The sequence below is a fragment of the Doryrhamphus excisus genome, chromosome 5, assembly GCF_030265055.1.
Source record: "Doryrhamphus excisus isolate RoL2022-K1 chromosome 5, RoL_Dexc_1.0, whole genome shotgun sequence".
Taxonomy (NCBI): Eukaryota; Metazoa; Chordata; class Actinopteri; order Syngnathiformes; family Syngnathidae; genus Doryrhamphus; species Doryrhamphus excisus.
In genome coordinates this window covers 479,907-505,989 of record NC_080470.1, presented here as the reverse complement: position 1 = coordinate 505,989, position 26,083 = coordinate 479,907, and the positions used below count along the sequence as shown (strand labels likewise).

The 26,083-nt window shown below is 38.9% G+C and overlaps 3 protein-coding genes and 1 long non-coding RNA gene across 9 annotated transcripts in view; 3 read left to right on the top strand and 1 right to left on the bottom strand.

The window, feature by feature from the left end:
• Positions 1-4,887, top strand: part of tab3 (TGF-beta activated kinase 1 (MAP3K7) binding protein 3) — a 31,679-nt gene extending 26,792 nt beyond the window's left edge. For 5 of the 6 annotated variants that reach the window (XM_058072656.1, XM_058072657.1, XM_058072655.1 and 2 more), the window contains 2 exons: positions 382-465; positions 1,551-4,887. In XM_058072656.1, coding sequence (XP_057928639.1) covers positions 382-465; positions 1,551-1,696 — 230 coding nt within the window. In that variant the 3' untranslated portion in view covers positions 1,697-4,887. The remainder of the gene's footprint in view (positions 1-381; positions 466-1,550) is intronic. The other variant, XR_009129811.1, reaches the window with a different exon arrangement.
• A 302-nt stretch (positions 4,888-5,189) lies between these two features.
• On the top strand, positions 5,190-12,879 carry LOC131129271 (uncharacterized). The gene is made up of 3 exons (XR_009129812.1): positions 5,190-6,543; positions 7,801-7,977; positions 10,782-12,879. It is a non-coding gene; the product is annotated as an uncharacterized LOC131129271 (long non-coding RNA).
• Positions 5,855-16,739, bottom strand: tmem47 (transmembrane protein 47). The gene is made up of 3 exons (XM_058072659.1): positions 16,370-16,739; positions 7,795-7,935; positions 5,855-6,511 (listed from the first exon to the last, which is right to left on the bottom strand). The coding sequence occupies exons 1-3, from the start codon at positions 16,596-16,598 to the stop codon at positions 6,333-6,335; spliced, it is 549 nt and encodes a 182-aa protein (XP_057928642.1). The 5' UTR covers positions 16,599-16,739; the 3' UTR covers positions 5,855-6,332.
• Positions 16,740-19,468: 2,729 nt separating this feature from the next.
• Positions 19,469-25,825, top strand: prrg1 (proline rich Gla (G-carboxyglutamic acid) 1). Its single transcript, XM_058074264.1, has 4 exons — positions 19,469-19,562; positions 21,923-21,971; positions 22,476-22,636; positions 24,445-25,825. The coding sequence occupies exons 2-4, from the start codon at positions 21,962-21,964 to the stop codon at positions 24,901-24,903; spliced, it is 630 nt and encodes a 209-aa protein (XP_057930247.1). The 5' UTR covers positions 19,469-19,562; positions 21,923-21,961; the 3' UTR covers positions 24,904-25,825.
• Positions 25,826-26,083: the final 258 nt, after the last annotated feature.

Here is a 26,083-nt window from a genome sequence, read left to right as displayed (position 1 = left end):
GGTCATTTTTGACCCACTTATGGAAGGTTGGGGTAGTAACACAAAACCAAAAATTTCTTAAAATGTATAAAAGATAAGTAAAAAATGTGAACGGCATGATATCAAAAATATGTTTTTTGAGGAATACCTGGAATATGAAATGATTTAAAAAAATTTCATTACGAAGATATTTCAAGAAAACAACCTGACCGGGTCATTTTTGACCCACTTATGCATCTAACAGTTAATTTAGGCCAAAAGTATGTAAATTTTTCTTGAATATGCATATATTTAGTCTAATAATAGTCCACTTTCAACCACAAAACAGTGATGATTTATTAATAATAATGAAAAAGCATGACGCGCCGTCGTGTTTTTAATACAAATCTACTTCATTCACAGGGAAGTTCGACCCGCAGGCGATGAACAACTTCTACGACAACATTCAACCTGGCCCAGTGGTGCCACCAAAACCAGGAAGGAAAGGTGAGAGCGATTTTTATTTATTTATTTACATGAACGTTCACGCCTGCGTGATTTTAAGTCATATCGTATCATATAGTGTTTTTGTTGGCAGACAGAAATTGGTTTGCAACAAAGCAAAATGAATCTTCCTTGGTACAGACCCATCTTTAGATCATCTTTAGATCATCTTTAGATCTGTATTGATCAAATCAACCCACACTTTAATTGCAATGCAAGAAACATCAAGAATGCGTTATTTTTTTTCCCCCCGAATGGATTTAGCTCCAAAATTCAATGGCTGTTTTTCACTGGTGACTGGTAATCCAGGTTTAATCCTGGAATATCCTGCATTAATGAACAATAATGTTAGATGATCCGTGAATAGATTAGATGGGAATCACAGTGGAACCACTCCTGGCACACAACTATGGTGCATTCAAGAACCCCCTCACAAAGTATGAAAGTCATTAATTTTCTATCGCTTATCCTCACGAGGGTCGCGGGGGTGCTGGAGCCTATCCCAGCTGTCTTGGGGCGAAAGGCGGGGTACACCCTGGACTTGTCAATGCTCCAGCCAATCACGGGGCACATATAGACATATGGACAATTTGGCGTCGCTAATTAACCTAGCATGTTTTATAATGTGGGAGGAAACCGGAGTACCCCATGCACGGGGAGAACATGCAAACTCCACACAGAGATGGCCGAGGATGGAATTGAACTCGGGTTTCCTAGCTGTGAAGCCTGTGTGCTAACCACCCGTCCGCTGTGCAGCCCTGGTTCAGTATATTTTTCATCCAAATAGTAGTCATGCCAAAATGTTGTGTTGCTGCTGGATGTTCACAGTATCCGAGTGATACTGTTGTGTTGCTGCTGGATGTTCACAGTCGCCCAGCTGTCTTCGGGTGAGAGGCGGGGTACACCCTGGACTGGTGTCCAGCCAATCACAGGACACATATAGACAAACAACCATTCACACTCATATTCATACCTGAGGCCAATGAACCTAGCAAACGCCACCCAGAGATGGCCGATGTAAATCTTGTGCAGCCCTACTTTTTCTAAACGAAAGCATGACTTATTTACGAGTGCTTGCTGTTTCTCAGACGGGGACCATAGCTCCAAGCCAGCGGCGGTGCCTCAGAGGGACGAGGACTTTGAAGGTGCCCAGTGGAGCTGTGACAGCTGCACCTTCCTCAACCACCCTGCTCTCAACCGCTGTGAACAATGCGAAATGCCGCGCTACACCTGAGCTTCAAATCCCGCCCGGGTCCCACCCCCGTCCCCTTAGCAATCCTTGGATAGCCCTCTAGAATCTGGGAGGGTCTAGAGGATGTCGCCTGTCAATCAATATTTAAGACCCTTTTACCTGCTGAGGAAGAGCCACCACCCCTCCCTGGTCACTCGTCATGCTCTTATCTGCTACTTCCGTGCACTTTGATTTTAAAACCCCCCCACCCCCCACCCAGGGGGGCTCGGCGACTCCAGTGGTTTAATATATTACAGACTAAGAAGCTCACACTTTGGCAGTGGGTGTCACGGGGACTCAGAAAGGTCAAATTAAGCAAAAGGGCGGCGCAGGAAGCGTTGCGCTTCACCTGCCAAAGCACGTGAGTATGAGGCGCTGTGGTTTACCTGCAAACATTCCATGCAGAAAGACTGACTGCCCTGTTTACGCAACTGCATCCATTCCCGCTCTCAAATCCAGGAACGCTATCTTATTTCTCCCTCTCCCTCTCCTTGTCCCTGTCTGGCTGACAGTGTCGTAGTGGAAGGTATGCAAGGTCTGACTAATGCAAACGTAGACTCTACACTGTATTTGGCTCTGTGGGGAAGAAGGAAACGTGCACTTTTGGGGGAATTTCACCTTACGTAGAGACATGAACACCTGTCTTTCTCTTTTCTGTATGTTCCAGAGCTTTAAAAAGAGGCAGCTAAGAATGCATGCAGTGGGACACACCTATTCCACCTATAAAGAACGAAAAAAACTACAAAATGTGCAAACAGATCCATTTCCATAATTCATTCATTTTTCCTCACGAGGGTCGCGGGGGTGCTGGAGCCTATCCCAGCTGTCTTCAGGCGAGAGGTGGGGTACACCCTGGACTGGTGGCCAGCCAATCCCAGGGCACATATAGACAAACAACCATTCACACTCACATTCATACCTATGGACAATTTGGAGTCACATGTTTTTGGAATGTGGGAGGAAACCGGAGTACCCGGACATAACCCACGAGGAGAACATGCAAACTCCACACAGAGATGGCCGAGGCTGGAATTGAACTCGGGTCTCCTAGCTGTGAAGCCTGTGTGCTAACCACTTGTCCGCTGTGCAGCCCTGGTTCAGTATATTTGTCATCAAAATAGTAGTCATGCCAAAATGTTGTGTTGCTGCTGGATGTTCACAGTATCCGAGTGATACTGTTGTGGGGGTGCTGGAGCCTATCCCAGCTGTCTTTGGGGCGAGAGGCAGGGTACACCCTGGACTGGTGGCCAGCCAATCACAGGGCGCATATAGACAAACAACCATTCACACTCACATTCATACCTATGGACAATTTGGAGTCACATGTTTTTGGAATGTGGGAGGAAACCGGAGTACCCGGACACAACCCGAGGGTGGAATTGAACTCGGGTCTCCAAGCTGTGAAGCCTGTTTACTAACCACTCATCCACTGTGCAGCCCTGGTTCAGTATATTTTTCATCAAAATAGTAGTCATGCCAAAATGTTGTGTTGCTGCTGGATGTTCACAGTATCCGAGTGATACTGTCGTGGGGGTGCTGGAGCCTATCCCAGCTGTCTTGGGGCGAGAGGCGGGGTACACCCTGAACTGGTGGCCAGCCAATCAGATAACACATATAGACAAACAACCATTCACACTCACATTCATAGCTATGGACAATTAGGAGTGGCTAATTAACCTAGCATGTTTTTGGAATGTGGGAGGAAACCGGAGTACCCGGAGAAAACCCACGCATGCACGGGGAGAACATGCAAACTGATGGCCGAGGGTGGAATTGAACTCTGGTTTCCTAGCTGTGAGGTCTGCGTGCTAACCACTCGACCGCCGTGCCGCCCTATTTCCAAAATGTGACTTGCATATTATTATTATTTAAATTGTTACGCCCAAGAACTACGTTACTGACGTAGTGACACATTGCTACACCACACCGGCTAGCAATTAGCTTCACCACACACACACTCACTGTACTTCAGGCTACTAGCAAAAGGTAAGCTGCTGTTTTTGTATTCAAGTATGGAAAAAGTTGAAGCGTCGCTATGGGAAATCAAAGGAAGTTCCCAAAATACTGTAAGTATTAGATGTTATAATGAATGTACCTGTTACTACTTGCTCATAGTATGGATAGAAAACCTCCTTGGAGGTGTTTTAGAGGCAAAATAGGTGTGTCCTATTCTGTGTATTAATTAGCTGCCTCGTTTCTATCTTTACAATGCACAGGAAAGAGAAAAGATGTTTGTGTATTACATAAGCATTGTGGCTAAAGGTGAAAGGTGAAATTCCCAAAAAGTGCATTTTTTTTTCTTAAGAGCTGACAAAAAGAACACTAAAAAAAAACCCTGCATAGGAGTATATTCCTGGTACTTTTATGCGTATCATGTCACCCTGTATTACGTGATGAAATGGTTTCCTGTGCGAATGCCTCAACTTGCTGTACTTAATAAAGGAGCGGATTCTACGTGACGTGACGTGACGTGACGTGACGTGACCGCGCTCGGAAGGCGTGTCTTGAGTATGCTAGCTACAGGAGCGTAGTTCTCCTCGCCTCCTCCCTGGTACGGATTACGTTCATCTTACGGTAAGGGATGCACCATGCTGGGAATTTACCATTCTCCGGAATGATGATGTTCTTGTCTGGTGCTGCTCCCAGATGTTCTTCATGGCAGGTCCCGGAAGAGTGGAAATAATCCATCAAATCCAAGTCCGTAGGCTGCATCACTGGACGCTACAGTTATGAACATAATCAATACGAGTCAAAAGGAAGTCAAATGAATTCCTGCTGATGAGCCTCACCGGCCAGGGCGAGGTGGCTCCATCACCCTGGTAGGCCACGTTTGTGATGCAGCTCGTTCATTTAGGAATTTTTCTTTTCGGCCACTGTTTTGACATGCCTTCAGCTTGTCAAATTAATTAAAATAAGTATTTATTTTTTTTAATATAGTCAACTTTCCATAGGAATTACTGATAGTTTTATTAGTTTTTATGCGTGTTGTCCATCACATAACAGCCACCACCAGCCCCTGAGCATGTCAATTGATTATTATCAGGATGCTGGTTCGATCCTCAGTCCTCGTGTAATCACATTATTCTCCATTTCAAATTATGTAGCTATAATGTAACAAAATAATGGAAAAAAATAAAATAAAAAATGGCAATTATTTTCCAAGAATAAAGTCAAAATATTCAGAAAAAATACATTGTAATTTTACAAAAATAATGCTGGAATATTCTGAGGAAAATTTGTTGTAAAATTGTACTTGATTATTTTACTGAATCAATCACATATGTCACAGTTTTTATATACATTTGAAAATATATATAGTTCCCCCCCCCACACATACTTGATTTTGCCATGAAAAGATCTATTTTCTAAATATTCATTATTTATTAAATATGTATAGAATTTATATAGAATTTTAATATATTATAATCATATTTATAAGTTACATTAATATAATTAATTATAATATATATAATAGTTATTTATGAAATAATATTAATATTATTTAAATATTCATTATTTCATTTCATTATTTCATTATATTAATCATGATTTCATTTTTTATTAAAAGTAATAACGTGAATATTGTCCGGGGAAAAAAATATTTTAAATATTTATTAGTTTTTATGCGTGTTGTCCATAACATAACAGCCACCACCAGCCCCTGAGCATGTCAATTGATTTTTTTATCAATTAGCTAATTCATTTTGATATTTTTTTTTCTAATTAAAAACTAGCATATTGTTTAATTTCCCAATTAATTCAAAGCAGACTTAATATCTCATGAGTTCCGGGCCTGGGATGCTTGATTATTAATGAATTATTCATTCATTAACTCGTCACACGGTAGTCAATATATCGCCGTGTAAATAATAATAAATAATAATAAATAATAATATTTTTAATGCACTTTTTTTCTTGAAAGCAATGTAAAGTCTTGTTCTCGTAGAACCGATGTTGTGTATCGACTCGTCTCATTACCGAATTCATGGAAACCACAACAGAAAGTATAGACAGTAGACACAGTATAATACTGTAGTACTGCAGCGGAAAGACCAGAATTTACTTTTAGTTTCAAATGCATAGGTTCCTAGGTATGGTATACGCTACATAAATGGTACCATCCAGTCGGAATATTCACAATATTGTGGAAATTTCCAACCATTTGCAACTAAACTTTTTATTGTATCTTCATGCACTGCATAGTACGATAATACACACCTTTTTAACAACTACAATCATTTTTGACAACAAAAAAATACCACCATTCAGGCATCACATGATGCATAAAGCATCAAGTTATCATCTGCCATCTTTTGTTTTTTTACAAATACTTAATAGTGAATAACAATAACAATGCTATGCTAAAGAAGTCTATGACTTAATGGAAGTTCCAAAAGGAATGCAGCATTTCCTCGGGTGTGCTCTTGTTTTGTCTAAGCTCCTTTGCTATTCCTTTTCCTTCCTGGAGCTGGGAATTCCTCATTAGGGCTATCTTTGCTCTGATTGCTTCACCGTTCCACCTTTTCACCCTCCTATGGGGTCATTGGATCCACATTGTAGTGAGGAATACGTGCGAGTGATGCCCCTGGCGCTAAGATGGAATGTGTAAGAGAACATGCTGTCATCGTAAGCCGTCATTCTAATAGTAGTCTTCATAGTTCTTGGAATTCAGGCAGTAGAGGATGGCTCCCCCAAAGGAGAAGATGGTGGACCCCCATCCCAGGCCGAAGCCCCAGTTGAACTCGTGGTACACCCTCAGAGTGACCGCCTCGATGAACTTGATGGGGAACAAGACCAGACTGCACAGCTGGAGCACCACTGCCAAGGAAGGAAGGAAGGAAGGAAGGAAGGTGATGTAACATTGTTTACGCTAGCGACATGTTGTTTTAGCAATACTTGAATAATGATATACACCCATAATATCACTTGGTATATAACACAGACCTCCCCCAAGGCCAAACTAAACAAGCTGATTCAAGCGGGTGCCTGTTTATCGTCTTTAAATTGATAAACCTTTTTTTAATACGCCCCCTACTGGTAAAAAAATATTTTTACAGGAATTAAATAGCATGTTTTCTTTGCGGCCACTGTTTTGACATCCCTTGAGCTCGTCAAATAAATTAAAATGAGTAATCAGCTTGCAGACAAAAAAAATATATTTTTATTTAGTCAACTTTCCATGGGAATTACTGATAGTTTTATTAGTTACTACTGGTAAAAAATATTTTTACACCATTTTTATGTCCTCGTGTAATCACATCATTCTCCATTTCAAATTCTGTAGCTATAATTTAACAAAATAATGGAAAAAATAAAATAAAAAATGGCAATTATTTTCCAAGAATGAAGTCAAAATATTCAGAAAAAATACATTGTAATTTTACAAAAATAATGTTGGAATATTCTGAGGAAAATTTGTTGTAAAATTGTACTTGATTATTTTACTGAATCAATCACATATGTCACAGTTTTTATATACATTTGAAAATATATATAGTTCCCCCCCCACACATACTTGATTTTGCCATGAAAAGATCTATTTTCTAAATATTCATTATTTATTAAATATGTATAGAATTTATATAGAATTTTAATATATTATAATCATATTTATAAGTTACATTAATATAATTAATTATAATATATATAATAGTTATTTGTTAATTTACATATTTATATAATTAATATTTATATAATATATATATAATAGTTATTTATGAAATAATATATTCAATATATACTAATAATAATAAAATAAAATAAATAATAATATTAATATTATTTAAATATTCATTTCATTTCTTTATTTCATTATATTAATCATGATTTCATTTTTTATTAAATGTAATAATGTAAATATTGTCCGGGAAAAAAAAATATTTTGTTGTTTTTGTTTTAATAATTTTCTTTTTTACTCACCATCTTGCCTTAGATGACATTTTGATAGATTGACTCACATTGTGAATATGTACTAAATACGTTCTAAATACTTGACCAAATAAACGTGGCATAGAAGCTGTTCCTAATCTTGTGACCTAACGAAGCGTGCAATAATAAAATGCCAAGCGTCGTTTCTGGTCCGTGCTAAACGAGCATCGCACCCGCAGAGAAGAGCATGATGGCCACGGGCTTGTAGCAGCGACTCCTGGAGACGCAGCACAGCGACAGCAGAGCCACCAGGAAGGACAGCAGGGTGAGGGTGGCGCCGCCCAAAAGCAAGGCCAGCGTGGCGATCTGCCAGTCTGGAACACAGAGCGAGAGAAGCGGATGGGACCACGAGGGAGGTAAGGTTTGGACACGGGCGTAAACATGCGGCACCGTGCTGACTACCGTACACAAAAAGAACCCCTGCTGCAGCTTGGCATTCACACACCCCAATTTGGGTTCTCATTTTCACACCACAATGACGACGGCGGCCATGAGGGAGTCGCTTGACTCGAGTACATTTCAGTCACTCAACATCTACACGCCCACTAATCCCGTCCTTACTGGAAACCAGCATGGGAACATTTCATTAGGCACACCTACGTTACTATAGTAGTACTACTACTACAACAACACAATGAAAGTTCATCTCGGGCTGCACAATCTCCACTCGTACTTATCACACAATGAAAAGGTACACTGTAAAAAAAAATCCAAGTTGACTCAACTAAAAAAAAAATTGTGATTAAATCTAGCAAATCATTTCAGATCATTTTGACTCACAACTAAGTTTCTCCAACTTAAAAGATCAAGTTTATTTTGGGAACTTTCTTTCAAATAAACTAATATTTTTGTTGCATCAACAAAAGAACTCAAGTAATCTCAACTGACTTTTGATTTAGTCTAACTAATTAGCTCAAGTAAATTCAACTCACAATTAAATAGAAATGAACTAAAATAATTAGTTAACCTGATTTGAAAATGAGTTGAGGTGACTTGATTTACATTTTTGATACAAACAAAATATTTGGTTATTTGGCCTAAAAAAATGAAGTTCCCACAACAACGCAACAAGTCATGTGAACTTGGTCTCTTAAGTTGGAGAAACGTGGTTGTGTGTTGAAATTACCTGAAATAATTTGATAGATTTTAAGGCTTAAGATTTTAATATGTAAATATTATCTATATTTTTATATATATAAATATTTAAGATTTTAAAAAGATTTTAATTTTAAGGGTGCAATGTTACAATTTTTTTTTTAAGTTGGAGAAACGTAGTTGTGTGTTGAAATGACCTGAAATAATTTGCTAGATTTTAAGGCTTAAGATTTTAATATTTAAATATTATCTATATTTTTATATATCTAAATATTTAAATATTTAGATATTTAAGATTTTAAAAAGATTTTAATTTTAAGGCAGCAATGTTACAATTTTTTTTAAGTTGGTCTTTTAAGTTGGAGAAACTTAGTTGTGTGTTGAAATTACCTGAAATAATTTGATAGATTTTAAGGCTTAAGATTTTAATATTTAAATATTATCTATATTTTTATATATCTAAATATTTAGATATTTGTTACAATGTTACAAATTTTTTTTTAAGTTGAGTCAACTTTTTTGGGGGGAATTTTTTACAGAATGTATCCGCTTCTTGAATGCAGTAGTCGGGGTTGAAATCTGACAGAAATCATAACAAGGAGAAATGCCACGTTAAATCAACTATTTGGTTACAAAACAAAAGGCAACCAAACAAATATATTAGTAGTATTAAAGTCAAAAAATGTCTGGAACAATTTATTTTGAAAACATTAAAAAATTTGTCTTTAAAACATATTTTTAAAACATTAGCATAAGAACAATATGACAGACTGTTTCTTACCATATGTTAAGTGTGCGGGGTGATATTTGTGATGTGTGTGTCATCTGAGCATGTGCAAAACCCATCACACTCTTGTACAAGTTGGCCACACCCACATTTCAAAGTAGACTATTTGATTAGTCGGGAGCATCAAAACCCAACATTTCTAGTTGTCTCAACTTTTGGGCAAAATTTAGTTGACCTGATGCACAAAAATAAGAACTATTTTAAATAAAAATGTTTTTTACAGTGTATATATAAATAAATGTATTTATTTACACCCTATCTGGTTGGAGGTCATTCATCAGCTCATGGGAGGAGCCATCGCATCTATTAATTGCCTTTTTTTTTTTATAACTTTACTTTATTATGTGCTAAATATATTGTAGAGTGTGGAGTGGCCACGGGAAAAAAAAGTCCAGTATTGCCAAGAATATTTCCTTTCTTATGAGGCAGAGAATGCTGAAAAGTTCCAAGAGCCAAGTGAGGGAAGATAATCTTCTTAGAGAAGCAGGGAAAGCTGCTGGAATAGAAACAAACACCAACTGATATTTTTATTTATTTATTTATTTTTTATCAACTATGCTTCAGGATTGAGTGTTTCAATCAGGATGTGACACTTAACATTATTAGAGCCCTCTGTTTACTACCCTCGAAATACACTTAACATTATTAGAGCCCTCTTGACGTGGAATAACACCCCTATAGTCACCTTTACACTCCTATTATTCATTAAGACGTATTATACATAGAAAACCTGTTTACTACCCTCTAAATACACTTAACATTATTAGAGCCCTTTGACATGAAATAACACCCCTATAGTCACCTTTACACTGTTATTACCAATATAGATAGATATTATTGATATTATTGATCTCCAAGTATAATTTTCATATATATATTGTCCAACAAAAAGCAGAGCAGGGCCAGGATGGGGGCCAGGATGGGGGCCAGGTTGGGACTCCAACATTCTAACTTCACGCCAACGACTTTTGCTGAGCTTTTCCTCAGACATTATTCCCGCTTCTTCTCGGCAAAAAGTCCACCATAACAAAATAAATAAAATACCTTCATTTCATGTTGCCACAGGAAGCTAAATAGCTAGCCAATGAGAAAGAGTGTTGTGGTTGAAAACACTGCCCCCGAGTGTTTTGGTAGAGAATTACATGTCAAGCTGTACAGTAACTCCATCACTGTTTTAAAAAAAATATTCATCAATAAATCATGCAGTTTCTTGGTTCAATGCCGCTTATTATTAGTCATTCATTCATTCATTCATTTTCTACCGCTTATCCTCACCAGGGTCGCGGCTGGCGGTGCTGGAGCACTCCACACAGAAATGGCCGAGGATGGAATCGAACTCGGGCCTCCTAGCTGTGAAGCCTGTGTGCTAACCACCCGTCCACTGTGCAGCCCTGGTTCAGTATATTTTTCATCAAAATAGTAGTCATGCCAAAATGTCGTGTTGCTGCTGGATGTTCACAGTATCCGAGTGATACCGTGGAGCCTATCCCAGCTGTCTTCGGGGCGAGAGGCGGGGTACACCCTGGCCAGCCAATCAGATAACACATATAGACAAACAACCATTCACACTCACATTCATAGCTATGGACAATTTGGAGTTGCTAATTAACCTAGCATGTTTTTGGAATGTGGGAGGAAACCGGAGTTGAACCGAGGGTGGAATCGAACCCTGGTCTCCTAGCTGTGAGGTCTGCGCGCTAACCACTCGTCCGCCGTGCCGCCCCACTGTGCAGCCCTGGTTCAGTATATTTTTCATCAAAATAGTAGTCATGCCAAAATGTCGTGTTGCTGCTGGATGTTCACAGTATCCGAGTGATACCGTTGTGGGGGTGCTGGAGCCTATCCCAGCTGTCTTTGGGCGAGAGAGAGAGAGAGAGGCGGGGTACACTCTGGACTGGTGGCCAGCCAATCACAGGGCACATATAGACAAACAACCATTCACACTCACATTCATACCTATGGACAATTTGGAGTGGCTAATTAACCTAGCATGTTTTGTACCCGGAGAAAAGCCACGCATGCACGAGGAGAACAGATGAGAGATGGCCGAGGGTGGAATTGAACCCCGGTTTCCTAGCTGTGAGGTCTGCACGCTAACCACTCGTCCACCGTGCAGCCCATTATTAGTCATATTCAAGCATATTGTACATATTTTTGGACTATGTGTGTTTGATGGCCGTATTCGCTAAAAAGGAACCCGACCCCTTCCCCTGTAGTCCAACTGAGAGCGGTGCTGAGACTGCGGCATCAAACGCGCGTCTTATCAGCGCGCGGGAGGCAAAGAGCGACTGGTCTCATTTCAGATTTGGAACAGACCCGCGCAGCCAGATCTGGAGCGCTTCGAGGCTCGGCGAACAGGAAGTGCCAAAGCGTTCCTCTCTGATGACAGATGGAGGAGGAGATAGCGAGATCTTACGATGCGTAAATATCCTGCGGTGCGCACAAGTTGGACTTTCTCCCTCCGTAAGACAACGAGATGTGTGTCACAGAAGGGCCCTGAGTCTCGCTCGGAAACAGGAAGTTGTTGGTTTAAGCTGAGATCCCGCCCCCAGACTGCTGAGATAACACAAGCGCCGATATCAACGACACGGTGGACACCCTCACACACCTTCACACCATCTCCACCATCTCCACGTTCATCTGCCATCCACACCAGCGTCCCACGTTCCCTCCTCACACCCCTGACCTCCCACCGCTCATCTGGAACCCTTCATACTTTTATCCTTGACGCCAAAACAGCCCGGCGAGCATCCGCTGTGTCAAAGTAAGGATTCATTTCAAGGCAAAGGCCCGACGCAGGGTGGCAGAACAAGGGGGGGGGGCAGAGACGGGAAGGTGCAATGGGATTACTGGGACTGGAATCAATAAAGCCGGGCTCATATCCAGCCTGAGGAAATGGGCAGTTGAAGCGTTTATGCTCGCTATGCTGACACAGACGCCGCAAGTCTTTATTTGGCAACAACATGCACTTGGAGAAACATGGAACCCTGCGTGACCCCCCCCACCCCCACCCCCCTTACGCAACATTTGAACGACAAGCAAAGATGCTGTCACACTAACAAAAGAACTTCATACACTGGATCCCAAATCTGTTCCAATGTCAAACTCTCACCGTCAGAAAGACTTCATTCAAGACGGAGCCCCTGTCAGTGCTGTATTATACATATAAAACTGTTTGCTACCCTCTAAATACACCTAATTAAAAAATACACCTAATAACCTATTATTAGAGCCCTCTTGCCGTGAGATAACACCCCTATAGTCACCGTTACACTCCTATTATTCATTATAGGAGACATAAGACATATACACAGAAAACCTGTTTACTACCCTCTAAATACACTTAACATTATTAGAGCTCTCTTGACATGAAATAACACCCCTATAGTCACGTTACACTCCTATTCATTACAGGAGACATAAGACATATTGTACATAGAAATCCTGTTTACTACCCTATAAATACACTTAACATTATTAGAGCCCTCTTGATGTGAAATAACACCCCTATAGTCACCGTTACACTCCTATTATTCATTAACACGTATTATACATAAAAATATTTTTTTAATATATACATAAAAAACCCTCTAAATACACTTAACATTATTAGAGTCCTCTTGACGTGAAATAACACCCCTATAGTCACCGTTACACTCCTATTATTCATTAAGACGTATTATACATAGAAAACCTGTTTACTACCCTCTAAATACACTTCACATTATTAGAGCTCTCTTGACGTGAAATAACACCCCTATAGTCACATTTACACTCCTATTATTCATTAAGACATATTATACATAGAAAACCTGTTTAGTGCCCTCTAAATACACTTAACATTATTAGAGCTCTCTTGACGTGAAATAACACCCCTATAGTCACATTTACACTCCTATTATTCATTAAGACATATTATACATAGAAAACCTGTTTAGTGCCCTCTAAATACACTTAACATTATTAGAGCCCTCTTGTTGTGCAAACTCCTGTACCCTTGCTAGTGTGTGGATCTGGTCCGGTGTTCCGGGACCAAAACCATATTGCAAAGGACACACATATTTCATGCCGGTCCCCAAAAGTGTCCAATAGGACCAGAAAATGTCGCAATATTGGCAACACTGAATACTTCGTGCTACATCTTCTTATTCCCTGGCAGGGCAGGTGTCTTAAGAAGGGTTACCATGGCAACCACTGCAGTATTGTTAGAATGTTTATGAGTGAGGGCCAACAGGTGGCGCCACATCCACCACAAATAATGAATGAATTTTAAAATTTTTTTAAAAATTAATAAATAAATAAAAATTAAAAATAATTTAAAATTATTTTTAAAAATTAAAAAACATTTTTAAAAATTCAAGAAAATTTAAAAAAATAATTAAAAAATGCATTTTGTTAGTTTGGTGCGCGTGTTTATGAAATAATAGCTAGCATGGTAAAGATTAGTTTGGATGAAAAAAACAAAACAAAAAATCTCCATCATGAACTCTGCTCACTTTTCTAGGAGACATCTGCAAATGAATTCCGCTCATTTAAAGTCAACGTATCGCAGCGTCAGGATGACAGGATGACAGGTGTCATTCAAATGTCCGACAGTCGACGAGGAGCACAGCTGAGCACAATACCAATAATATGAAATTCCTCCAGATATGAGGAGCCCGTGTTCTAAAAAATCAGCATTTGTGGAGCGCTGCACTTGTTTCCCAGGTTACTAATCTCCAGGCATCTGGATCTCCTGGGGGGAGTCCTCGCTTGTGGGCCGGTGGAGAGACACACAAAGGCTCATTCTGTGGCCAACAAAAGGCCAAATGAAACCCCAGCTGGACCGCTCCTGGCTCTCCTCGATTCCCACATGCTTCTCAAGACAAACATTTCAAGAAAAAGCTTAACCTAGATTCTTACAAATAGAAAGTTCCACGAGTTGGTCTCACTTTGCTTGTGGTGCTTTGATTCCAGACTGGAGAACAAGCTTTATTTCCCACGTGTGCCACCCGTTATTCGCTCTCCTCTTTCATGGAGAAACGTCAGCATTTGGAATGAAGGATCCAATTATATCAAGTAATGAATATTCACCCGTGAGCTTCCACAAATACCCTCCGCTAAAATACTCTCAATCGGTACAAGTTATGGAAAACATCAAATACACTTACACACTACTTTATGCCCGAAAATGACGACTACACCCGTTGCCAGTCTTGACTTCATGTTGTACAAATGCAATCCAATTATTCAAACGGCTAAAATAATACATAACTCATATCACCTCCTACTTCGCTACGGGACAAAAAAAATATTTTTTTTAATAAAGTTTTTAAAAAAACCTTATATATTAGTGAACAAATGTAACAGTAAAACAAATGAATAAAATAAAATAAACATTTTTTTACAAACATTTTATAAAATAAAGTTAAAAAAACAACTAAAACTACATTTGTTCACTTCCTGCTTTCCTAATATAATTTTAGTTGTTTTTTTACTTTATTTTATAAAATGTTTGCAATTTTTTTTTTTTAAAAATTCGTTATTTTTTCTTTGTTTTATTTTCTTCATTTATTTTACTGTTACATTTGTTCACTTCCTACTTTCCTAATATAACAGTAAAATAAATGAAGAAAAGAAAACAAAGAAAAGATAACGAAAACATTTTTAAAAAAAATTGCAAACATTTTATAAAATAAAGTAAAAAAAACAACTAAAATTACATTTGTTCACTTCCTGCTTTCCTAATATAATTTTAGTTGTTTTTTTACTTTATTTTATAAAATGTTTGCAATTTTTTTTTTTTAAATTTCGTTATTTTTTCTTTGTTTTCTTTTCTTCATTTATTTTACTGTTACATTTGTTCACTTCCTGCTTTCCTAATATAACAGTAAAATAAATGAAGAAAAGAAAACAAAGAAAAAATAACGATATTTTTTTTTGAAAAATTTGCAAACATTTTATAAAATAAAGTAAAAAGAACAACTAAAATTATATTAGGAAAGCAGGAAGTGAACAAATGTAACAGTAAAATAAATGAATAAAATAATTTTTTCTTTTATTTTTCTTTTTTATTTTCTTTTATTTTCCTGAATAATATACATTTTTGTCTTTCATTTTATTCATTTATTTTACTGTTACATTTGTTCACTTCCTGCTTTTCTAATATAATTTTAGTTGTTTTTTTAACATTATTTTATAAAATGTTTGTAAAAAAAAGTTTTTCTTTTATTTTATTCGTTTATTTTACTGTTACATTTGTTCACTTCCTGAACATTTTATAAAATAAAGTAAAAAAAAAACTTAAATTATATTATGAAAGCAGGAAGTGAACAAATGTAACAGTTAGTGATTGTAAAAGTAGAACTGGGAACTGATTATGGGATGCACTCAATTGGAATCTGATGCATGTTCAAATGAAATTAAACCATTACCATTACTATTACCATTACCATTACCATTACCATTACCAAATCACTAAAATGGGGGAAATACAGTAAAAAGACAATAAGCTGAAAAAAGCTGATTTTATTTTCTATTGTTTAGCTTTTTTACACAATTAAAAAAATACATACAAACATCAAGTGCCGCATTTTTGGATTTCTCAATGTGGCTCTTGTTTAAAAAAAATTAAAACAAGTTTGGACACCCCTGCTTTGCATCTTTTAAACATAATTACATCCCTCATTTCAACCTGTTAATGTTTTATAAAGTGACTTAAAGCTATCCAGCATCATTTGTATCATTGAAATATGCATTAATAATGTAAATATTATTTCCACTGAACAATGCTTTTATGAAAGTGATTGAAATCTCTCTCACCCTTGCATGGTTTGAATATGAAAGCACCCCCCCCCCGAGTTGCCAAGTGACATGAATGTGTTTACCGGTGCTCAGCGTTGAGCTGCAGGACCAGTCCGCGGAGCTGACGGGCTTCCAGCAGGACTCCCACAGGGACAGGTAGTACTGGTCCTCGGCTGTGACCCACGCCGGACTCAGCAGGGCTCCGGCATCCAGACAGAGGGCGAGGAAGACGCACGCCAGCCCCACCAACTTCAGGGGCGTCAACGCCGACACCCGCGCCTCCTCTGTCCCGCTCACGGAGGAAGACATCATGTTTAAGGCGTCTTGGCAGTCATGAAAAGATGTTTCAACGGGGGAGATGCTCCCGCTTTGCCCCGACTCCGGAGGACGCTTGACCCGCTACTGCTGATTGACGACCAGAGGAGCGCTGGCATAAACACGCGGTGCGGCACCTGCTGGGTCCTAGCGCCCACCGGGTATGAGTCGCTGCGTGGAATTCATTCGCTTTCTCCCTGTGGTTCTCAAATAGCGTTGGTGGATCGATACGGGTATTGATAGCGTCGATACCAAGATTACTGTTAGATCGATACTGGCGTGATTGTATATATGTGTGTGTATATATACATAATTATTATTATTATACAATATCAACAATGTAACAATATGGGCAGCACAACAAATATGTGAAAAAATTATATATTTTTTTCTTCACATATTCCACATGAAAAAAAAAATATACACACACAAACACACACACACATATATATATATATATATATATATCATATATATATATTATATATATTATACAATATCAACAATGTAACAATATGAGCAGCACGACAAACAAAATATGTGAAAAAATATATATAAATACAATATCAACAATGTAACAATATGAGCAGTACAACAAACAAAATATGTGAAAAAAATTATATATATTTTTTTCTTCACATATTCCACATAAAAAAATATATACACACACACATACATTATACAATATCAACAATGTAACAATAAGAGCTGCACGACAAACAAGATATGTGAAAAAAATATATATCTTATTATATAAATACAATATCAACAATGTAACAATATGAGCAGCAAAATATGTGAAAAAAATTATATATTTTTTTCTTCATATATTCCACATAAAAATTATATATATATATATATGTATATATATAATTTTTTATATATATAATTTTTTATACATTTTTTATATATACATACACACACATATATGTATATATATCATATATATATATTATACCATATCAACAATGTAAGAATATGAGCAGCACAACAAACAAAATATGTGAAAAAAATTATATATATATTTTTTCTTCACATATTCCACATTAAAAAATATATATATATATTTTTCTTCACATATTCCACATAAAAAAATTATATATATATATACATACACACACACACACACACACATATATATATATATTATATTTTATACAATATCAACAATGTAACAATATGAGCAGCATGACAAACAAAATATGTGAAATATATATATATATTATATAAATACAATATCAACAATGTAACAATATGAGCAGCACAACAAACAAAATATGTGAAAAAAATTATATATTTTTTTCTTCACATATTCCACATAAAAGATAATATATATATACACACACACACATATACTATATATATATATATATATTATACAATATCAACAATGTAACAATATGAGCAGCACAACAAACAAATATGTAAAAAAAATTATATATTTTTTCTTCTTCACATATTCCACATTAAGAAATTATATATATTTTTTTCACATATTCCACATTTAAAAAATTATATATATATATATATATATACACACACACATATATATATATATATATATTATACAATATCAACAATGTAACAATATGAGCAGACAAAATATGTGAAAAAAAATTATATATATAAAACATTTTTTTTCTTCACATATTCCACATCAAAAAATAATACACACACACACACACACACATATATATATATATATATATATAGTTTGTGGTGCCGCTCATATTGTCACATTGTTGTAGTTATATTGAACTCTCCACCCATTTATTGACATGGCCACAAACGAACGTCTGGGAAACAACCCAACATGGATGCTGACCTCGGCTACTTGTCCTTGGAGTAGAATATTCAACTGATAAAGAATTACTTCCTGTCATGGCCGCTGCTGACCTGCAGCACCGAGGCCGCATTGGTCTTCCGTGGTGGTTGAACATGGTGGTCATGGTGGTTCCTCCTTCCATTGACTGACACGGAACGTTAAGCACAAGCTAAATCATCAGGATGCAAACTAGCAACTTGTGCTTTTTCCACAGCAGTCAATAAGCAGGCGAGGGTGTGGAGGTCATTACTTCCTGCGAGGGAGGAGAATCAGGGCAAAGGTCAGATGCCTGCATGGATAAACTATTTCCTTATTGTCAAAGTTTTAAGGCCATTTTCCTAAATATAAATGTGACTTTAGTCAAGGTGATCCATCCAGGATGAAACCTCCCACGGAGGATGTCCACCTGTCACCTTTTTACTGACATCGGGTCACATGGGGATAGCGCAGGCTCCCGTCGCCATGGAAACCTGATTTCATTTGTGTCATACCACAACTCACTTGATGCTCTGCTGCTCCAGTTGGGACAAAATTGGGTCACTTGAAGTTAGGATGGCTTCAACATCTTTTGTTTAGAAAAGAACCTTGGCTAACCAAAACTAGCCATTGCTGCCTTGTTTACTTGGAATGTTGGTGCGCCCCAAAGACATGCTGGGATAGGTTCCAGCATACCTGCGACCAGAATGAATTTAAGCAGTGTGGAAAATGCATGAATGGATGGATAATAAATCAATGAATATTTCTTAGTATGTATACAAATATCCTAAATGCAATAATTAGTCACCATCAAGAGTGAAGAAGTCTTTTATTCCCATACATAACAGTGGACATTTTATAAGGCACAGAAGAATAAGAAGAATAAACATTTAACGTATTTTATTTAATGAAAGCTATTGTATTTTTTATTGTTGTGCACCCATATCCAATGTGTAATTATCAAACAATAAGCAGTATTGATTGTGATAGTGTTCATGAGCGTATCATGAAAATGTGTACTGTCCCTTTAAGAAACGGTCACCACATTGGACGCCTGGAAGCAAACAGAGATGAGCGCATGCGCACCGGCCATAGCAACACTTCGGGGGCCGCAGAGGAGACGAGGCAGTGGTGAAAGCACATTCTGGAGAGCGTAGACGGTAAGTCATTTTCTTTTGTATTATTGTTTTTACGACACATTTTCAAACGAAAGTATAGCTATCTGGCTCGTTTACTTTATAAGTTGGGGTTTTAAATAATTTCCCGCATACCAAGGCGACACTAACAAATCATCCCAGGTTGTCAAGTACGGGGAGCTAGCTTGCCTCAACCCCGCTGACCGACATCTCCTGATGGGCTAGAGACCGTTAGCGCATCGGCAATGGAGCTTAGCTATGTAGCTAACGGCGCAGTATACATATATTTATATTTTTGGACACGGTTGTCTTTGTAGCCGGGCGTCGCTCGGTCAGTGATGTCCCCACTGCTGGTGACTATTTTTGGGTTGGGCGATTTCCGTAAACCCACCCGTTAGTGTGAGTGGAGTGTGGCCGCCATTGGTCGGTCACCCTTGGGCTGGGGATGTTTCATACTTATTGTAATACTTATACTTACTTATTATTATTACTTGACTCAATGTCAACTGTGCATTCTTATATTATTGTTTATTAACCGTTCACTATGGTAATTAATTTTTTGTTTTGTTTGTATTCGCATTTCCGACAGGCGTCTCCAGGGGCACCTAAGCACTTATGTTCGAAGGGGTTTTTTTGTGCCTAAAAAGTAGCGATTTGCGATACCACTCATTTCATTTTCATATCATAGCATAAAGAATACTATACATTTAGTTCATTTATTTATTAAATGAATAAATGAATACAGTAGTACTAATTTATTGATTAAATGAATAAATGAATACAGTAGTACTAATGTATTGATTAAATGAATAAATGAATACAGTAGTACTAATTTATTGATTAAATGAATAAATGAATACAGTAGTACTATGAGTGTGAAAGAAAGTAGCCAGCAATTTGATAAATAACACTAATAAATGTAATATTGCCAGGGTGCAATTTAAAACATTTTTCTGCTTGTAAAACTTCCTAATTGATGATTAATCGATTAATGTTTTAACCAAGAACTACTTTGCTATCAGATTTGTAGTTTTTTTTTTAAGTGTAAAAATGTCAATTTCCTCTGATTGGAGCCATAAATTGAAGGCGGAGCTACATATCACGTGCTTAAGCGTATTGTGTCACGTTCCTTTTGTCTTGACGAGCCACATCTTTATTTCTTCAGTCAATCCACCAATTTTGGATCAACATTCGACAATAAAAAGTAGCGTCACACATGGATTACTTCCGGTTTCGTTCTCCATTGTGGTTGTTGATTAGCAACAAACGAGGGACGCTGACTCAGCAGTAAAAACGCCGCCCCCGGTCTACTTGAGCGGAAAACGTCGCGGCCCATTCTCATCTCCAACACGGAACTTTGAAAGGCTCACGACTACACAGACACATAACAGATGCAAAAACTATGAAAAAGTGATGTCAAATTATAATTGTTTGCTGCAAAATATCTCTTGATATTTTGGGATGTTTGGAAGGGATAAACTGCATAGGGAACATTAGCTAAAGCTTAAGCTAGGTTTGCTTAAGTGACTTTTTTGGAAGAAATGAATGAGGGAAAACACATGGAAAACTGTTTCCTGCCGGAATAATTATAATTTTAAAAAAGTTTAGCATGTATAACTTGCTGATATAGTTCATCTTTAAACAGCTAAAATAATGCATAAGGCTAAAAATAAGCAATTAGCTAAAAATGTCATCCAATAGAAATATGATCTCAGGGACAAAATAATAAAAAATATTAATTCATGAACGAAATGAAAATAAAATAAATTAAAATTAATTAATAAAATAAAAAATATTAATATATTAATTTATTCATGAATGAATATTTTTTATTTTATTAATTTATTTAATAAATATAATAATTTATTAATAATAAAAAATGTATTAATTTATTTATTATTTATTTTATTAATTTAAATTAATTTAATTTAAATAAAATAAAAAATATTAATATATTCATTTATTCATGAATGAATATTTTTTATTTTATTAATCTATTTTAATATTTTATTTTTATTCCTGCTTTCATAATATAATTTTTTTGATGAATTTTGATTTTTTAAATTTTATTTTATTTTTTTAATTTTTTGTCACGTACCGAAGTACGAGGTGATACAAAATAAATAAAATTAAAAAAAAATCAAAATTCATCAAAAAAAAATTATTATGAAAGCAGGAAGTGAACAAATGTAAGAGTTAGTGATTGTAAAAGTACCAAATGGAGGGGTAGGATTTAATAAGCTCTGCTTCTTCCTACTCCTTTTGGACATGTGGAACTGGGAACTGATTATGGGATGCACTCAATTGGAATCTGATGCATGTTCTAATGAAATTAAACCATTAGCATTAGCATCTAAAAATAGTGTTTTGAATTATCCCCCCAGATAAACCGGCCGCCCCCCCAGGAGGGATTTGCAGGAAAGATGGGGAGTGGTAAGTTTGCTGTTTCAACGTCTTATTGATTTAAGCCTGGAGCGAGTTCTTCCTTTATTATGTGAATTTCCAACAATGTTTGTCAAACTTCCCACTAAGCTACTCTGCTGCTGATATCTCCTTGTTTGTTTTAACGCCGCCATCATGTTTCCTGTCCTGGGAGTTTCCCCTCACGTGTCTCATGTGTCGTGGCTGGCGTGACGTGGTAGCTGTGGTAGCGTCATGAGGGTTCTTCTGGGGGTCCATGTAACAAACAGCAGCTACTTCTCATCCAAGTTCATCCCCAGGATGCGTGAAAGACACTTTTTGTCCGCCAGCACAAACGTGGGCGCTGCTTTTCTTTCACTTCAGCACCCCTCTTCCTCTTTTTGTTCCGTCTCAGCCCTCCTCCTCCTCCTCCTCCTCCTCCAAAAAAAACAAACAAACAAAACAAAAATGTCTTCCTCCCTGCTGGTGCTTTTTCCCTCGCCTCTTTTCTCATATTCATCCGGAATGTCTCCCCAGTGTTCCTGCCGGCGGACGCGGCCCACTCGGTGCTGCGGCGGCTGCGCAGGGCCAACTTCCTGCTGGAGGAGCTGAAGCAGGGTAACATCCAGAGGGAGTGCCGCGAGGAGATCTGCACCTACGAGGAGGCCCGCGAGGCTTTTGAGAACGACGAGAAGACGGTGAGATGAGACGCTCGGATGTGGGAGAAGTAGGACACGGCGCGTCTGACACATGGACTGTTTGATGGTTCCTGTCTGTCATCCACGGGAAAATGGTCCTTCCTGTCTTTTGTTATGACTCGGAGAAAAGGAACGCCACCTTCCACATCTACAAGTAGCAGTTAGCTGTGTGTGTTCAGGAAGTGGCGATGAACAGGAAGTACAGCGTGGCCGCTCTATTTGTTAAACCATCGCAGGCAGCAGGTGATGGAGGTACGGCAACGCTGTCATGTGACGCCTTTGTTGTCTCTGGTATTGTGTTTCCTGGGAGTCAGACAGGAAGTAGCTCTGCTCAGACAGATCAGACATCATGAAGGACCATGAGACATCATGAAGGATCATGAGACATCATGAAGGACCATGAGACATCATGAAGGACCATGGGACATCATGAAGGACCATGAGACATCATGAAGGATCATGGGACATCATGAAGGACCATGAGACATCATGAAGGACCATGAGACATCATGAAGGACCATGAGACATCATGAAGGATCATGGGACATCATGAAGGACCATGAGACATCATGAAGGATCATGAGACATCATGAAGGATCATGAGACACCATGAAGCACCATGAGACATCATGAAGGACCATGAGACATCATGAAGGATCATGAGACACCATGAAGCACCATGAGACATCATGAAGGACCATGAGACATCATGAAGGACCATGAGACATCATGAGACATCATGAAGGACCATGAGACATCATGAAGGATCATGAGACATCATGAAGGATCATGAAGGACCATGAGACATCATGAAGGACCATGAGACATCATGAAGGAGCATGAGACATCATGAAGGATCATGGGACATCATGAAGGATCATGGGACATCATGAAGGATCATGGGACATCATGAAGGACCATGGGACATCATGAAGGACCATGGGACATCATGAAGGATCATGGGACATCATGAAGGATCATGGGACACCATGATGGATCATGGGACACCATGATGGATCATGGGACACCATGAGACATCATGAAGGACCATGAGACATCATGAAGGATCATGGGACATCGTGAAGGATCATGGGACATCGTGAAGGATCATGGGACATCGTGAAGGACCATGGGACATCATGAAGGACCATGGGACATCATGAAGGACCATGGGACATCATGAAGGACCATGGGACATCATGAAGGACCATGGGACATCATGAAGGATCATGAGACATCATGAAGAACCATGAGACATCATGAAGGACCATGGGACATCATGAAGGACCATGGGACATCATGAAGGACCATGGGACATCATGAAGGATCATGGGACATCATGAAGGACCATGAGACATCATGAAGGATCATGAGACACCATGAAGCACCATGAGACATCATGAAGGATCATGAGACACCATGAAGCACCATGAGACATCATGAAGGACCATGAGACATCATGAAGGACCATGAGACATCATGAAGGACCATGGGACATCATGAAGGACCATGGGACATCATGAAGCACCATGAGACATCATGAAGGATCATGAGACATCATGAAGGACCATGAGACATCATGAAGGACCATGGGACATCATGAGACATCATGAAGGACCATGAGACATCATGAAGGACCATGAGACATCATGAGACATCATGAAGGACCATCATGATACGCCTTTGTTGTCTCTGTGTCGCCGGGAGTCAGACAGGAAGTATCTGTGCTCATTTCCTCTGCTAAACGCGTTCCCGCGCCTGCTGCCATTTTTGGGGTCCACGCCCTCATGACGCCATGTGGTCCACAGAGGCGGTTCTGGGAGGAGTACGTACGTGAGAGCAGTCCGTCAGGAGGTCTGGAGTCGGTGGTGGGCGGAGTCCACTCTCTGTACCTGATCGTGCCGCTGCTGACCGTGGTGTTCATCATCGGCGCCGTCGCCATCACCGTGTGGCGCTGCCACTCCCGCAAGCGCTCAGAGCGCAGCCCCGGGCCGGGCCGCTCCCACCACCACGACCACGTCCTGTCCGTGGTCTCCATGGACCACTGGGGGCGGGACTACCACCACGCCGACCACTCGGAACTCAGCGTCCACAGCAGCCCCGCCTACCCCGCCTCGGAGGTCACGTCGGGGCGAGGCAGCGCCGGCGACCCGCCGCCATCCTACGAGGAGGCCGTGGGCCACGCCCATGTCCGCATAGAGACGGAACCGCCGCCGCAATACGAGGACATCGTCAACACCAGCAGCAGCAGAAGCCATGGGAAGTAAAAACCCTCACTTGGACCTCCTCGCCGGACCTCCTCCACCGTATGACACATGACCGCTTACTACCAGGGATCATCATGAGACATCATGAAGGATCATCAAGGATCATCAAGGATCATGAAGGATCATGAGACATCATGAGGCACTATGAAGGATCATGAGGCATCATGAAGGATCACGGAGGACCATGAAGCATTACGAAGCATCACAGTCGATCACAAAGCATCGTGACGCATCACAGTGGATCACGATGGATCGCGAAGCATCACAGTGGATCATGAAGCATCACAGTGGATCATGATGGCTCATGAAGCATCACAGTGGATCATGATGGATCATGAAGCATCACAGTGGATCATGATGGATCATGAAGCATCACAGTGGATCATGATGGATCATGAAGCATCACAGTGGATCATGATGGATCATGAAGCATCACAGTGGATCATGATGGATCATGAAGCATCACAGTGGATCATGATGGATCATGAAGCATCACAGTGGATCATGATGGATCATGAAGCATCACAGTGGATCATGATGGATCATGAAGCATCACAGTGGATCATGATGGATCATGAAGCATCAGTGATCACAGTGGATCATGATGGATCATGAATCATCACAGTCGATCATGATGGATCATAAATCATCACAGGGGATCATGATAGTGGATCATGAATCATCACAGTGGATCATGAATCATCACAGTGGATCATGATGGATCATGAATCATCACAGTGGATCATGAATCATCACAGTGGATCATGATGGATCATGAATCATCACAGTGGATCATGATGGATCACAGTGGATCATGAATCATCACAGTGGATCATGATGGATCACAGTGGATCATGATGGATCACAGTGGATCATGAAGCATCACAGTGGATCATGATGGATCATGAAGCATCACAGTGGATCATTGTGGATCATGAAGCATCACAGTGGATCATTGTGATGCTTCAAGATCCATCATGATCCACTGTGATGCTTCATGATCCATCATGATCCACTGTGATGCTTCATGATCCATCATGATCCACTGTGATGCTTCAAGATCCATCATGATCCACTGTGATGCTTCAAGATCCATCATGATCCACTGTGATGCTTCATGATCCATCATGATCCACTGTGATGCTTCATGATCAAGCATCACAGTGGATCATGATGGATC